Here is a 14,711-nt window from a genome sequence, read left to right as displayed (position 1 = left end):
GATACACACTTACAAATTGTTTTGTTTTCTTGATTGATTGACACCTTTATAATTTTTAAATGCTTTTGTGTTTCTTTGATAATATCCTTTATCTTGAATACTGCTTTGTTTGATGTTAGTGTAGCTTTCCTGTACTTAAACATGTTCATGATATATCTTGCCAGCATTTTACTTTCAACTTGTTTGTGTCTTTATGTTCAAGGTTTGTAAAGATCATATAGAAATGTCTTGCTTTTTTCTCTGCTCCAGGATAAGTTCCAGCTGGACTAAATATTTAAATATAAAAATTACACCACTGCAGCGGCAGAAGCAACTGTGGAAGAATTTTTAAAATAATTTCAGCTGCAGGAGGAGGCCTTTCTAACTATTGTACAAAACTCAGAATCCTATTTTTTTAAAAAATGGTTGACAAATATTAAAAAATTTTGAATGGCAGATCAAAGCATGAGTAGTCAAGAGCAAGTGACAAGCAAGGAAAAATATTTGCAATTCATATCATAGCTAAAGGATTTATTTTCTTGCTACTTAAAGCATCCCTATGCATCAATAAGTAAATAAAAACTTGAGAAATGGGGAAAATATATAACAGGATAGTTCAGAAGCAAGGTAAATATAAACATCTTTCAAATATATAGAAAGGTTCATGATCTTTCTCAAAACAAGTCAACACATTTTGATAGTACTTTTGATTCATCACCCTTAACAGAAAAGATTGAAGTTTGATAACATTCTCTAGGCACTGGCAGTGGGAACACTCATTTTTATACATTGTTGTTGAAATTAAATTAATACAAGTTTTGAGGGAAGGCAGTTAAGTAATCACTATCTTTCAAATAGAAATTTACATATCCATTGACCCAGCAATTCTACTTCTCAAATTTATCATATAGACATACTAGCCCATGTATAAATTTCCCTATATACAGGTTTATTCTTAATAGCATTTTTATAGTTACAAATATTGGCAACAAAACAAATATATCTCAATCGAGTACAGGTTAAATAAATTATAGCACATAGTACTAAAAGATAGGACATTCACAACTAATGAAATAATGAAGGAACTGTTTACTGATATGGGAGAATCTCCAGGCTATCAAATTTAGTGAAAAGCAAAAGGTATAATATAGTGCAAATACTCTGCTATTTGTGTAAATAATAATATATAGTAATTGTTTGCAAATATGTAAAATATTTCCAAAAAGATGCCAATAAACATGATTTGGGTTCCCTAATTCTAGGGAGGACAGGTGGAAGGCCGAGAACAGAGCTGGGAGAGAGATTCTTTTGCTGCGTACAATTCTGTGTCTTTTGAATTTTGAACTATTTAAATGTAATATATATTCAAAACAGTGAAAAATGTTTCCCAGATTGTAACAACATAAGAACATCTTGTTAAAGTATCTAGCTTGTTACTTATAACATTATGACTAAAATCTAAAATCAGAATCCAGTTGCTCCTCCTTCTATTTGTTTTTGAAGTTTGCCTCCTTTGTGTTTGTAGTGAAAGTTATACAAAACGTTTGACTTTTTTGTAGGTGCTATTCAGTAACTATTTAATGAGCACCCCTACACACACTCCCACCTCATCCTTCTTTGTTTTCAAGTTCCAATCAGAGTGCAGATAATCGTAGGAAGATGTATTTTTTTTTTTTTTTTTTTACTTAAATACATGCCTGACCAGATATGTCTTTAAATGTTCATGTCTGTCTGTGTGATATGGAAAGAAGTGATTGGAAGACAATTTTAGTGGATTTCAGTTTTAAGGATTTGGGATAAAATATCCCCAAAAGCTCAAAGTGTGATGATAGTCTTATTTTCTCTTTTAGATATTAAGCACCGCCGAATACCAATCTTATTCTTTGCGAACAAAATGGATCTAAGAGATGCAGTGACATCTGTAAAAGTGTCTCAATTGCTGTGTTTAGAGAACATCAAAGATAAACCATGGCATATTTGGTAAAGTATTATGTTTATTTTTCATTTTATCATTCTGAAAAAAATCTCTAAACTTCCAAGGTTTTTTTTTTTTTCCTTCCCCCAAGCTCATTTTGTAAGTGACATAGCATGGTATGGTGTAAGGTAAGGGTTTTGTTTTATAGAATTCTGGCTTTGCAGGTATTCATTAATATATTTACTGTTAAAACTTTTCAAATCTTTTCAGGAGTAGAAAAATAAAAACTGAATCAGCCAATCATAATCTCATTTCAAGGCTTATACTTGTTACTCCCTTTGAATTATTCTTTAAAATAATTGTCCTGCTTGCTATTGTACTTCCTTCAGGAAAGAAACTTCTCTTGTTAACTCTCTGAAATATACTTTACCCCCATCTCTTGTTTTTTCCTTACCTTGCTTTATTTTTCTATTGCCATATGGCCTTTTCTTTTTTTTCTTTTTTGTTTTATAGCCTGTCTTCCTACACCAATGCATTAGTACCATAGTGCTGGAATTTTGTTGATCTTGTTCACCCTGTAATCCCCAGCATACTAAAAGTACCTGCTACTAAGTAGATACACAATAAATATTTGTTTATGTAAATAAATAAGAGTATAAAAATTAATCTTATTTGGGCATACTAATAAGGTTTAATTCTTAAATAATCAGTGTCTGAAATTATTATATGTCTATTTGAAAAGGAGTTTCTTACTAATAAAATATACTCCAGTGTGCCTTTCTACCAAAATATTCCAACAAGGATAACCAGAGTTATATTCTGATAACATTTTAATGCTTACCACTTATATTAAATTAAACTTCCTTCTATCCACCTATGTACCTCCTCCTGTGGAAGATATTCTTCTCTTGCCATTTTTCCCCCTTTTAAAAGAAAAAAAAAATCCATGGAGAAAGGCTGAGCACAGAGGCAAAGAAATCTAGGAAGCAAGAAAGTGGTAGAGCCCAGAAAAGAATTTTTAAGAGCTAACCTTGGTGCTGAAAGAGTAATGATATAGAGAAGAGCTTGAGAAAGCCCTTGAAACTTTTCAGTACCCAAGCCCTCATATCTCAAGTAAAACACTCTTTACTTTCAAAATCAAAGAAAAAGTCAAAGTTTACTAAATGATACTTGTGTTGGAATTTGAGAGTTTTGTGGTATTTAGTTTAAAAAAAAAAAGAGGAGGGATTTGAGGTAGAGAAATACCTGAGGTAGAACTTCTATATTTATCTAAATCATAGTTGGATTGATAACATCTAACGTAGAGTAATTTTTAATTTTTGCATAATTGTTGTATCTGCTGTGGTAGACAATACAACATTCAAAACATGGGTCGAATAAAAGATGCAGTACTGCTTTTAATTTTGAAATAGAAATTAATTTTGCAAATGGAAAAATCGCACTTAAAATTATTAGCAATTGAATTTTAACAGATTTGTTTCATTGTAACATCCAAATACTTTTAATGAGCCAAAAAAAGTAATATCTGATACTATAAGGATATGGACTATTATATTGCCAGTTTCTATATTTTCTGTATAACTTCTAGAGAATGCCAAATTTTTCTTTTAAAGTTGTCTAAAATTTTGGCTTCTTAATTCAAACTGGACGTCTTACTGAGTTCCAGTTAGTGTTTCATTTGAGTCTATTTCTGTTAAATTTTTGTAGTATTTTTGGTAGTATTTTTAAAACATTATAAAATTAAAACTAGAAAAGAAGGATAAATGTAGATAAAGGTTAAAGGGATATAGAGATAAAATATTGCAATTCTTTTGCCTTAGGTACAAATAAATTAGAGCAATAAAGAGATCATAGAGAAGCATAGTCTAGAAAAATTAAAGGAAAACTTTTTGGTTTATTTTTGAGTATTGTTCTAAAAATCAGTCAATTCTGATTTTCAAGGTCTGATTGTGTATTATTGTCCTTCCCATATGTTCTTTGACTCAGTCCCTGGTGTGATATATGTATGTATTTGCTTATTTACTACTATCTTGTTAGGGAGACAGAGAATAAAACAAGTAAATAGATGTATAAAGTATCAGTTGGGAAGACGAAGAAAAATAATGCAGGATAATAAGAGAAAGAATAATAAGATGTAGTCCTTCTCTGAGATGTAATTAAAGTCAGGGAGTAATTCACACAGAGGTTTGGAGGTATAACTTTTCAGAGAGAGAGGCTAGCCAGCAAGTGAAAAGGCTCTTGGGTGAGAATGTGCCTTTTGTGTTCTAGGAACTGCAAGAAGTCCATGTTGGCTGGAACATAGAGATCTAGGGGGAAACTGTAGGAGATTAGGCCACTGGGAAACAATCAGGAGCCATGTCACATAAGGCCTTGTAGGAGATGGTGAAGACTTTGGCTTTTATTCCAATTACAGATCTGATGACTTATATGAAAGGTAGAATTTAAATATTTGGGAATTATAGGAAAAGATATAGGATTTTTACCAGGGTAGTGATACCTCTACCAAAGGAAAATGATTTCTTCATGGTATTACTTGTTTGGGACTGTAGTTTTATTTTGGACTACAAGTTAGTGGTAAAATCAGTACATTGATCTTTCTTGATTTAAGTATATCAATTACTGATGTTTTTCCCTTAATATTAGGTAATCAGTAGTTTGCTGTGAATAGTTGTATATCTCATGCTATTTGTTTCTGTCTTCCTATTTTTAAAGTAATTCTATGGTAAGTTATATTCTTAGTCTAACAGTAATTCCTTGGAAGTAATTTCTGTTTAGAATCAGATTAACTCCTTTATAATAATTTAGGATATTTTAAAATCATACTTTAGCACACTAAAAGGAACACTAATCATTCAGGAAATGAAATTATGTGTGCTGCAATTATACGGTTATATGAAAGGAAATGACTAAATCAGTAACATGTTTTAAGAAACTATCAGTCTGAGTCTTTGGAAGATTATTTGATATTCTAAAAACCCTCTGCATTTTCTTATTTTAATGTATATAACTTAATTATGATTATTTATAAAATGTCACAACAAGGACCTAGGATTTCTCTCTTAAGAATGGAAAGACAGGAGTTCCCCTTGTGGCGCAGTGGTTAATGAATCCGACAAGGAACCACGAGGCTGCGGGTTCGATCCCTGGCCTTGCTCGGTGGGTTAAGGATCCAGTGTTGCCGTGAGCTGTGGTGTAGGTCGCAGACGTGGCTCGGATCCTGAGTTGCTGTGGCTCTTGTGTAGGCCGGCGGCTGCAGCTCCAATTCGACCCCTAGCCTGGGAATCTCCATATGCCACGGGAGCAGCCCCAGAAAAGGCAAAAAGACAAATAAATAAATAAATAAATAAATAAATAAATAAATAAAATCTATTAAAAAAAGAATGGAAAGACAAAGACCCTATTTTCAGTGTTTTATTTACATATCTCAAATATTTAGTACTCAGTCTGAAACCAGCGGTAATATACCCCACTTTACAGATGCTGAAACTGAAGGTAGAAAAGTTAAATAACCTCTCTAGGTTTCTGAAGCCATTAAATATAAAACTATGGTTGAAATCCACTGGGATTTTTTTAGCCTGCAGTTTAATTTACCAAAGTTAAAATTATAGGTTTTTGCCCTTTAGATATCAAATGTCATTTCAAATAGTCACTTCATCTTATGGCTAAATTACAACCTAAGTAATTTCTAATAAATGAATGCTATGTATTTAATGAGTCATTGAGGCTGGGAAGAGTAGGATGGTGTACTCTATAAAACTTTTCTACTACTGGGATAAAAACTCAAAAGTATACATACATTTCATTAATGTCGGTCTGAGTAATATTCCTGGAATATTAACTTTTTAGTGATCCCTTCTCCAAATGTCTATATAAATTGTGAATAATTTTCTAATGTCCTGCTCCTGAGCACTCAGACTTTTATAGCCTGTATGTATATTCAGTTTCAGTGTTTAACCAGTTTTGCTCAGTGTTACTAGAATATATTAATTTTCCATATGGCAAAATTGTAATTATTTATTCCTGTATTTAATGATGTAATAGATATTTTTTATGGATTTTATTTCAGTGCTAGTGATGCCATAAAAGGAGAAGGACTGCAAGAAGGTGTAGACTGGCTTCAAGGTACATCACAAAATGCTGTGCATCTTCAGCCTTTGTTTCCTTTCCATTCACATTTTCTTTCCTTTTTTACATTTTATTTTTATTATATCACTGCCTTTTCTCCTCTTCTTTCCATTTATTTCTGCTATCAGAAAAAACAATACAGTAAGTATCTAATACCTTGCTCCATTTACTTCAATTACATTTTTATAAAGAATTTATTTAAATAAAATGCTTACATCAATATACATGACAGCTCCGAGAAATAATTTTAATTTATGGCAACAGAATTCTATCAGATTTAGTAAAAGAAGCGCATTTGAAGTTTGGGACAAATTTTAGACCTTACTTTTAATAACTGAAAATAAATCTTCATGGCCTGTAACTTTTAAGAATCATGCTGTACACCATATGCAACTCCATTTATATGTGGCATGTTTACACAACTTTCAGCACTCAAATTTAGTATTATATATACTGGTATTCTACTAATACTTTGTATACCACAGTTCTGTTTGTTCTTCATCAAAATAGCTATCATAGGTTGGTATGGACTTATTATACCTGGGAAAAAATTTTGATACATCATTTTCCCTAAGATTACATTGTCTTCTAGACACAGGAATGGCTTGAAGCACAGTGACCCACACAGAGCAATAAAATGTAAATATGAATGAAACCAAGTTCTGTAGGTCCTTCATGTTATAGCACCCTGAAGGTCAAGCAAAAAAAAATTTTCATTTGTGAGCAGAACAACTGAGGATGATTTCTATTAGGAATCGATTAGGAATCTCCCTGAATCTATTAGGCATCTCCCTGTCCTGAACAAGGATGAATAAGAGATTATAAATTCTAATTATAGTCTTGTAGCTATAAATTTAATTTCTTCTACACTAACCTTTTAATTATAGTTATATGTGATTTTTTTCTCTTCTCTATGATATGGTAGATCTAACAGTAGCCTGCTTGCCCATACATAAAAAGACATAATATTTTAAGTTGGAAGTAATAAATATACATCTAATAAATATTTCTGTGTGTTATTAGTAAAATATGATGTTTTAGTTAACTGCACAGACTGTTATATTTCTTTCTCTTTTGTGTTTGTGTAGTCATAATGACAGTTACCATTAATTACAAAGAACGTTCTAGTCGTATTTTGTAGTTAAGTAAAACCTAATTGAGAACCCCTAGTGATTATAAGAAAAACTAGTGGGATTTTTCTCTCAACATACCAACTTAGTTTCTTATACCGTGGTGAAGAAGTGATTAAAGTGACCATTTTATGGGACTGACTCTTAACATAAAACAGATAGGTCACAAAGGAACATTCCAGAGAAGTCACCAGAAGCATATTCTCACCCTTTGTTTCTTATTTTATAAAGTGTTTATTGTTGTTCACAGTGGAGATAACAGCATGGATGGAAACCCCACTGTTGCTCAAATAAAGTAATTTAAAGTACAGAACTTACTGAAAATAGGTTGATGATCATCTGGATTTTAAATTGTAGCTCCCGTTTTAATTTTTTTTTTTTAATTTTGTCTGTAACAATAAGGCCACTAGGTGTCACTAACAACCCAACATCACAGTGTCACTTGCCAACTCTGGTCCTTCCCTAACTGTGTGTCTGACTTTTCTGACCCCATTATCTTTACATCTTACCCTCAAGTATTTGTAGGAAGAATACATTATTGGAAATATTTTTGTGCCCTTGTGTTATATTATTTTATGTAAGCTTTACGACCATTCTCTGCAAGGTAAGTGGTAGTCTCCCCATTTTATGTAGGCAGCATAGAATAGTAGTAAAAAGTATTTGGGCTTTTGAGGCTAATATTAGTGTTACTATTCTACTACTTATTAGTTTACCTCTCCTATTATCTTATAATTTTCTCAGTAAAATTTAAAAATAAAATTAAAAAATTGCTGTCTAGATTAAATGAAACACTTTATTAAAGTGCTTAGTGTAAGAAAGCACTCAAGTGCTAAATTTACCCGAGAGTTCCCATTGTCGCTCACTGAGTTGAACCCAACTAATATCCATGATAATGCGTGTTCAATTCCTGGGTTTGCTTAGTGGGTTAAAGGTTCTGGCATTGCCAGTGAGCTGTGGTATAAGTCACAGATGCGGCTCGGATCTGGCATTGCTATGGTTGTGGTGTAGGCTGGCAGCTGCCGCTCTGATTCAGCACCTAGCCTGGAAACTTCCATTTGCCGCAGGTGTGGCCCTAAAAAGAAAGAAAGAAATGGATAACTCAATAAAAAGATAAAATAGAGACAGTGTCTCAGAAGAAAAAAAGACAAACAATGAGAAATTGTAAAGAAAACATAACAAAGTAAGGAGTTTTAGGAGGCCCAATATTCAAATTAATAAGAATTTCTGGAAGAGATAACAAAGAAAATAGAGGGGAGAAATTCATCTGTTAAATCATCAAACAGTATTTTCCAGAACTGAATGATGAGTTTTTAGTTGCAAGGCCCCTTGAGAGCCCAATAAAGTGGATGAAAATATCCCCACACCAAGGTGCATCATTATTAAATTCAACACTGACGACAACAGAAGTTTTCTGAGACAATAAGAGGTTTCATCTAAAGGATGAGGAAACAAAGTAGCATCAGACTTCTCACTGCCAACATTTGGCAGCCCAGAAAAGTCTAAGGAGAAAATAATATTCTTGGACAATATCAGTATGTTGTGACTGTAGAATTAAGAAATCTTTAGCCATGTAAAGTCTCAAGAGTTCACTTTCTGTACCTTTTACCAAGGTAGCCAGTGAGAGGTGTATTTGTCAAAAACTAAGGAATAAATGAAGAAGAGAAAAATAAGGGACCATGAGATAGGAAGACGTGCACAAGAGAGTGGGGAAGGAATTCCCAGGATGATAATGAAAATCCTAGAATGATAAAAGATCTCATATGAAAATAACTGGGCAAGTGTTGAGAAAAACTAATTCACAGTGAAGAGTTTTGCACAAGACTCTAAGGGAGAATTCTTCAGGAAAGTGAAATCAGTTGTGCAATATGCTTCTTAATAAGAAAGGTTGAAACTGTGAGTAGTGGAATTGCATTAATGTTAAGTACCTTAAAAAAAGACAAACAAGGCAGGATTGGGAGAAAGCATAGTTATTAACTTCAGGGAAAGTAAACAGCAGTAGAAGAAAGGAAAAGGACCTATCACTTGCCCCAGCTAAGAAGAGAATTTACATATTCATCATATTAATGACTATATTACTGTGTTAGGAAAATGAGATACTGGAAGCATCATGAGGGTGGCAGAAGAACAGTGTACAAATGTGAGAACTGAAGCTTCATGTTACACTGAAGGAACGGATATTTCAAGAAGTTATAACAAAAGGATATTATTTAGAGATACAGTGGTAATCACCTAAAAGGGAGTTGAAAGCAGTTGCCTATGAAAGAAGAAAGAGGAGGTGAGGCAAGGGACTGCTGCTTTTTCATACAAGCCTTGAAGAACTAGATGACTCTAACTAGGTGCATGTACAATGACAAAAATTGAAACTAGTATGAATTATGCTTTAAAAAAAAAAACAGGTATATGACTAGGTTTCTACCATGTTCTTACAGATTTATCTTGGATTACATTAGAAAATAGATTTGCTGTGTTGAAACTGATAACTTTTTGTTTGGTTTTTATTATCAGATCAGATCCAGGCTGTGAAGACATGAAAACATAGCTTTTGGAAATTGCAACAATTTTCAATTCAAGGAATATGTCTTAAGGCAAACTGAATGCTTTAAATTTTTTTAAAGATATTTGTACTTCTAAAAATACTTTATAATCTTCTGCTTGCATGTATGGACTCTGAGGTTTTTAGAACATGGAACTTCAGGTATGCTAAGCTGGCCATTAATTATATGAACACTAAATCTTTCCTCAGAAGGGCTCCCTTCCCAGAATTATCAACTTCTTGGTAAAGGTCTACATTTGATTGTATTAGAATGTTTAAATTCAGAGTTATCGCAATATCTCATCATGATTTATGATATCTTTTATTTTTTGTCTTCTAAAAATTTAGTTTATGATGTGACTTTGTAGTCATGATTGTGCTTGTGAAAAGAACTTTAAATATTTATAAAGGACTGTGGGTAATTAATATATGTTAAAGTTTTATAATTATATGTCACCATCAATAAAACAAAATCAATCAGCTAGTGGGATTGGTATGTCAAAAAGAATAATGCTGTTTGTTAATATGGTATTTGGTGTTTTGTTGTCAAACATTTGTAAATTATCTGAGACCAAGTTAAGCTGAATTTACTTATCTCGTAAATATGTATGAAACATCTCTTCTCCTCTACTAGTTAGACGTTGTCCTAGGCAGTGGTAAATAAAATGTATTCCTTATCAGAGAATTTAAATTTAGTAAAGGAAAATTTGAGAATTTTTTATACATGGTATCTAATTTTATTTCATTGGCTGATTTAAAACATTGCATCTTCAAATGAACCTATATACAAAACAAAAACAGACTCACAGACATAGAGAACAGACTTGTGGTCGCCAAGGGGTAGGGGGAGAGAGTGGGATGGACTGGAAATGTGGAGTTACTAGACGCAAACTGTTAGAATGGATAAGCAGTGAGGTCCTACTGTATCGCACAGGGAACAATATCCAGTCTCCTGGGATAGACCATGCTGAAAGATAATATAAGAAAGGGAATGTATGTATATGTATATATGGCTGGGTCACTTTGCTGTACTGCAGAAACTGGCACAACATGGTATATAAACTGAACTTTAATTAAAAAATTTTTAAAGGAGAAAAACGTATTGCATCTTTTTTTTTTTTTTTATTTTCCCACTGTACAGCAAGGGGGTCAGGTTATCCTTAGATGTATACATTGCAGTTACAGTTTTTTCCCCCACCCTTTCTTCTGTTGCAACATGAGTATCTAGACATAGTTCTCAATGCTATTCAGCAGGATCTCCTTGTAAATCTATTCTAAGTTGTGTCTGATAAGCCCAAGCTCCCGATCCCTCCCACTCCCTCCCCCTCCCATCAGGCAACCACAAGTCTCTTCTCCAAGTCCATGATTTTCTTTTCTGAGGAGATGTTCATTTGTGCTGGATATTAGATTCCAGTTATAAGTGATATCATATGGATTTGTCTTTGTCTTTCTGGCTCATTTCACTCAGGATGAGATTCTCTAGTTCCATCCATGTTGCTGCAAATGGCATTATGTCATCCTTTTTTATGGCTGAGTAGTATTCCATTGTGTATATATACCACCTCTTCCGAATCCAATCATCTGTCGATGGACATTTGGGTTGTTTCCATGTCCTGGCTCTTGTGAATAGTGCTGCAATGAACATGCGGGTGCATGTGTCTCTTTTAAGTAGAGTTTTGTCCGGATAGATGCCCAAGAGTGGGATTGCAGGGTCATATGGAAGTTCTATGTATAGATTTCTAAGGTATCTCCAAACTGTTCTCCATAGTGGCTGTACCAGTTGACATTCCCACCAACAGTGCAGGAGGGTTCCCTTTTCTCCACAGCCCCTCCAGCACTTGTTATTTGTGGATTTATTAATGATGGCCATTCTGACTGGTGTGAGGTGGTATCTCATGGTAGTTTTGATTTGCATTTCTCTTATAATCAGCGATGTTGAGCATTTTTTCAAGTGTTTGTTGGCCATCTGTATATCTTCTTTGGAGAAATGTCTATTCAGGTCTTTTGCCCATTTTTCCATTGATCGATTGGTTTTTTTGCTGTTGAGTTGTATAAGTTGCTTATATATTCTAGAGATTAAGCCCTTGTCAGTTGCATCATTTGAAACTGTTTTCTCCCATTCTGTAAGTTGTCTTTTTGTTTTCTTTTGGGTTTCCTTTGCTGTGCAAAAGCTTTTCAGTTTGATGAGGTCCCATGGGTTTATTTTTGCTCTTATTTCCCATGCTTTGGGAGACTGACCTGAGAAAATATTCATGATGTTGAGGTCAGAGAGTGTTTTGCCTATGTTTTCTTCTAGGAGTTTGATGGTGTCCTGTCGTATATTTAAGTCTTTCAGCCATTTGGAGTTTATTTTTGTGCATGGTGTGAGGGTGTGTTCTAGTTTCATTGCTTTGCATGCAGCTGTCCAGGTTTCCCAGCAATGCTTGCTGAATAGACTTTCCTTTTCCCATTTTATGTTCTTGCCTCCCTTGTCAAAGATTAATTGACCATAGGTGTCAGGGTTTATTTCTGGATTCTCTATTCTGTTCCATTGGTCTGTCTGTCTGTTTTGATACCAGTACCACACTGTTTTGATGACTGTGGCTTTGTAGTATTTCTTGAAGTCTGGGAGAGTGATGCCTCCTGCTTGGTTTTTGTTTCTCAGGATTGCTTTGGCGATTCTGGGTCTTTTGTGGTTCCATATAAATGTTTGGATTGTTTGTTCTAGTTCTGTGAACAATGTCATGGGTAATTTGATAGGGATTGCATTGAATCTGTAGATTGCTTTGGGTAGGATGGCCATTTTCACAATATTGATTTTCCCAATCCAGGAACATGGAATATCTTTCCATTTCTTTACATCTTCTTTGATTTCTTTGATTAAGGTTTTATAGTTCTCGGCATATAGGTCCTTTACCTCTTTGGTCAGGTGTATTCCAAGGTATTTGATTTTGTGAGGTACAATTTTAAAAGGTATCGTTTTTTTGTATTCCTTTTCTAATGTTTCATTGCTGGTATACAGAAATGCAACTGACTTCTGAATGTTAATCTTATATCCTGCCACTTTGCTGAATTTATTGATCAGTTCAAGGAGTTTTGGGGTTGAGTCCTTAGGGTTTTCTAGGTATAGTATCATATCATCTGCATACAGTGACAGTTTGATCTCTTCTCTTCCTATATGGATGCCTTTTATTTCTTTTGTTTGTCTAATTGCTGTGGCTAAGACTTCCAAAACTATGTTGAAGAGCAGTGGTGAGAGTGGGCATCCCTGTCTTGTTCCAGATTTGAGTGAGAAGGCTTTCAGTTTTTCCCCATTGAGGATTATATTTGCTGTGGGTTTATCATAAATGGCTTTGATTATATTCAGGAATGTTCCCTCTATACCCACTTTGGCGAGGGTCTTGATCATGAATGGATGTTGAACTTTGTCAAATGCTTTTTCTGCGTCTATTGAGATGATCATATGATTTTTGACCTTTTTTTTGTTAATGTGGTGTATGATGCTGATTGATTTGCGTATGTTGAACCATCCTTGTGAACCTGGGATGAACCCAACCTGGTCATGGTGTATAATTTTTTTGATATGTTGTTGGATTCGGTTGGCTAAGATTTTGTTGAGAATTTTTGCATCTATATTCATCAATGATATTGGGCGATAGTTTTCTTTTTTGGTGGTTATAAAAATGGCACAGAGGAAACGAGTCCGACTAGGAACCATGAGGTTGCAGGTTCAATCCCTGGCCTCACTCAGTGAGTTAAGGATCCGGAGTTGCTGTGAGTTGTGGTGCAGGTCACAGATGTGGCTCTGGTGTAGGCCAGTGTTTACAGCTCCAATTTGACTCCTAGCCTGGGAACCTCCATATGCTGTGGGTGTGGCCCTAAGAATACAAAAAGACAAAAATAAATTAATGATTCTTCATAATTATTACAATTGACTTGTGTTTTCCTTTAAAATGTCTCCAGTTGACTGAGAAACTTACCAACAGTGTTTTTTCCTAAGTATAAATTGCTACAAAAATGTTCTTTAGAATTTTAAATACATCTCTGCTCTTTACTGTATGCAGATTTTGTTACTTCTCACAACTTAGAGACTACTTATAATTGTAAACTCTAAATAAAAGCTTTCATTTTGGGGAAACAGTGGATAGAGCAATGATATAAATCCTGAAAAAAATTACATATAAAGAGAAGCTGTAATATACAATGTGTCACATCTTAAATATCCTTGGCTGTGAAAATGATAAAAATAGAAGGCAAAAGGTAGGTGACTAATAAAGATATGTTATTGTAACTACAGTAGTAGTATGTTTCACAGTGATTTGAATAAAATAATTTTAAAACTATGGTAGAAGCTTTATAATCCAGTTTCTCTTAGTCCATAAATCCCAGTGATTTGGAATTTGGCAAATTGAAAGTTATCCAGACTATTGCAGTGATCTAGCATTTTAGCTAGCTTGCCAGCCTGTCATAAATTGTTTTGTTGAGGATACAAAGTAAGTCTCATTAATCTAGAGTTGCCTCAAATATAAAAAAGACATAAAAATGAAAATACTGGCTATAATGTAAAAAAAAAAAAAAAAACCTGATATGCTTTAACTATTTTAGGAGGATAAAGGGATGTTTTCAGAGGCGTCCAATGCTCATCTCCCATAAGGTAACAATAACAGTTATATTAGCTGTCACTCTATAATCACTATATTTTGAATAAGATATTTTACACTTGTGAGATTTTTGACTCGTATAATCCTCAAATTAACCTTATGTGGTAGATTCTAGTATTTGTTTTTGTTTTTTTGTCTTTTTGCTTTTTCTAGGGCTGCTCCCTTGGCATATGGAGGTTCCCATGCTAGAGGTCTAATCGGAACTGTAGCCACTGGCCTACGCCACAGCCACAGCAATGCCAGATCCAGGCCCCATCTGCAGCCTACACCACAGCTCACAGCAACGCCTGATCCTTAACCCACTGAACAAGGCCAGGGATCGACCCCTCAACCTCATGGTTCCTAGTCAGATTCGTTAACCACTGAGCTACGACGGGAACTCCTAGTAT

At 34.1% G+C, this 14,711-nt stretch overlaps 1 protein-coding gene across 8 annotated transcripts in view; it reads left to right on the top strand.

The window, feature by feature from the left end:
• The window catches only part of ARL6 (ADP ribosylation factor like GTPase 6), a 47,094-nt gene extending 36,314 nt beyond the window's left edge, over positions 1-10,780 (top strand). For 7 of the 8 annotated variants that reach the window (XR_014823575.1, XR_014823579.1, XR_014823578.1 and 4 more), the window contains 3 exons: positions 1,830-1,959; positions 5,961-6,016; positions 9,655-10,780. Coding sequence is in view for 3 of the 8 variants with exons in the window: in XM_003358869.5 (XP_003358917.1) it covers positions 1,830-1,959; positions 5,961-6,016; positions 9,655-9,680 (212 nt within the window). In the remaining 5 variants the exon portion in view is untranslated. The remainder of the gene's footprint in view (positions 1-1,829; positions 1,960-5,960; positions 6,017-9,654) is intronic. The other variant, XR_014823577.1, reaches the window with a different exon arrangement.
• Positions 10,781-14,711: the final 3,931 nt, after the last annotated feature.

The sequence above is a fragment of the Sus scrofa genome, chromosome 13, assembly GCF_054392235.1.
Source record: "Sus scrofa isolate SSC_HxYL_T2T_F1_AM1 chromosome 13, Sscrofa_HxYL_maternal_Yorkshire_Landrace_v2.0, whole genome shotgun sequence".
Taxonomy (NCBI): domain Eukaryota; kingdom Metazoa; phylum Chordata; class Mammalia; order Artiodactyla; family Suidae; genus Sus; species Sus scrofa.
The sequence above is the reverse complement of the archived record's forward strand: the minus strand, read 5'-3'. Positions and strand labels throughout refer to the sequence as shown.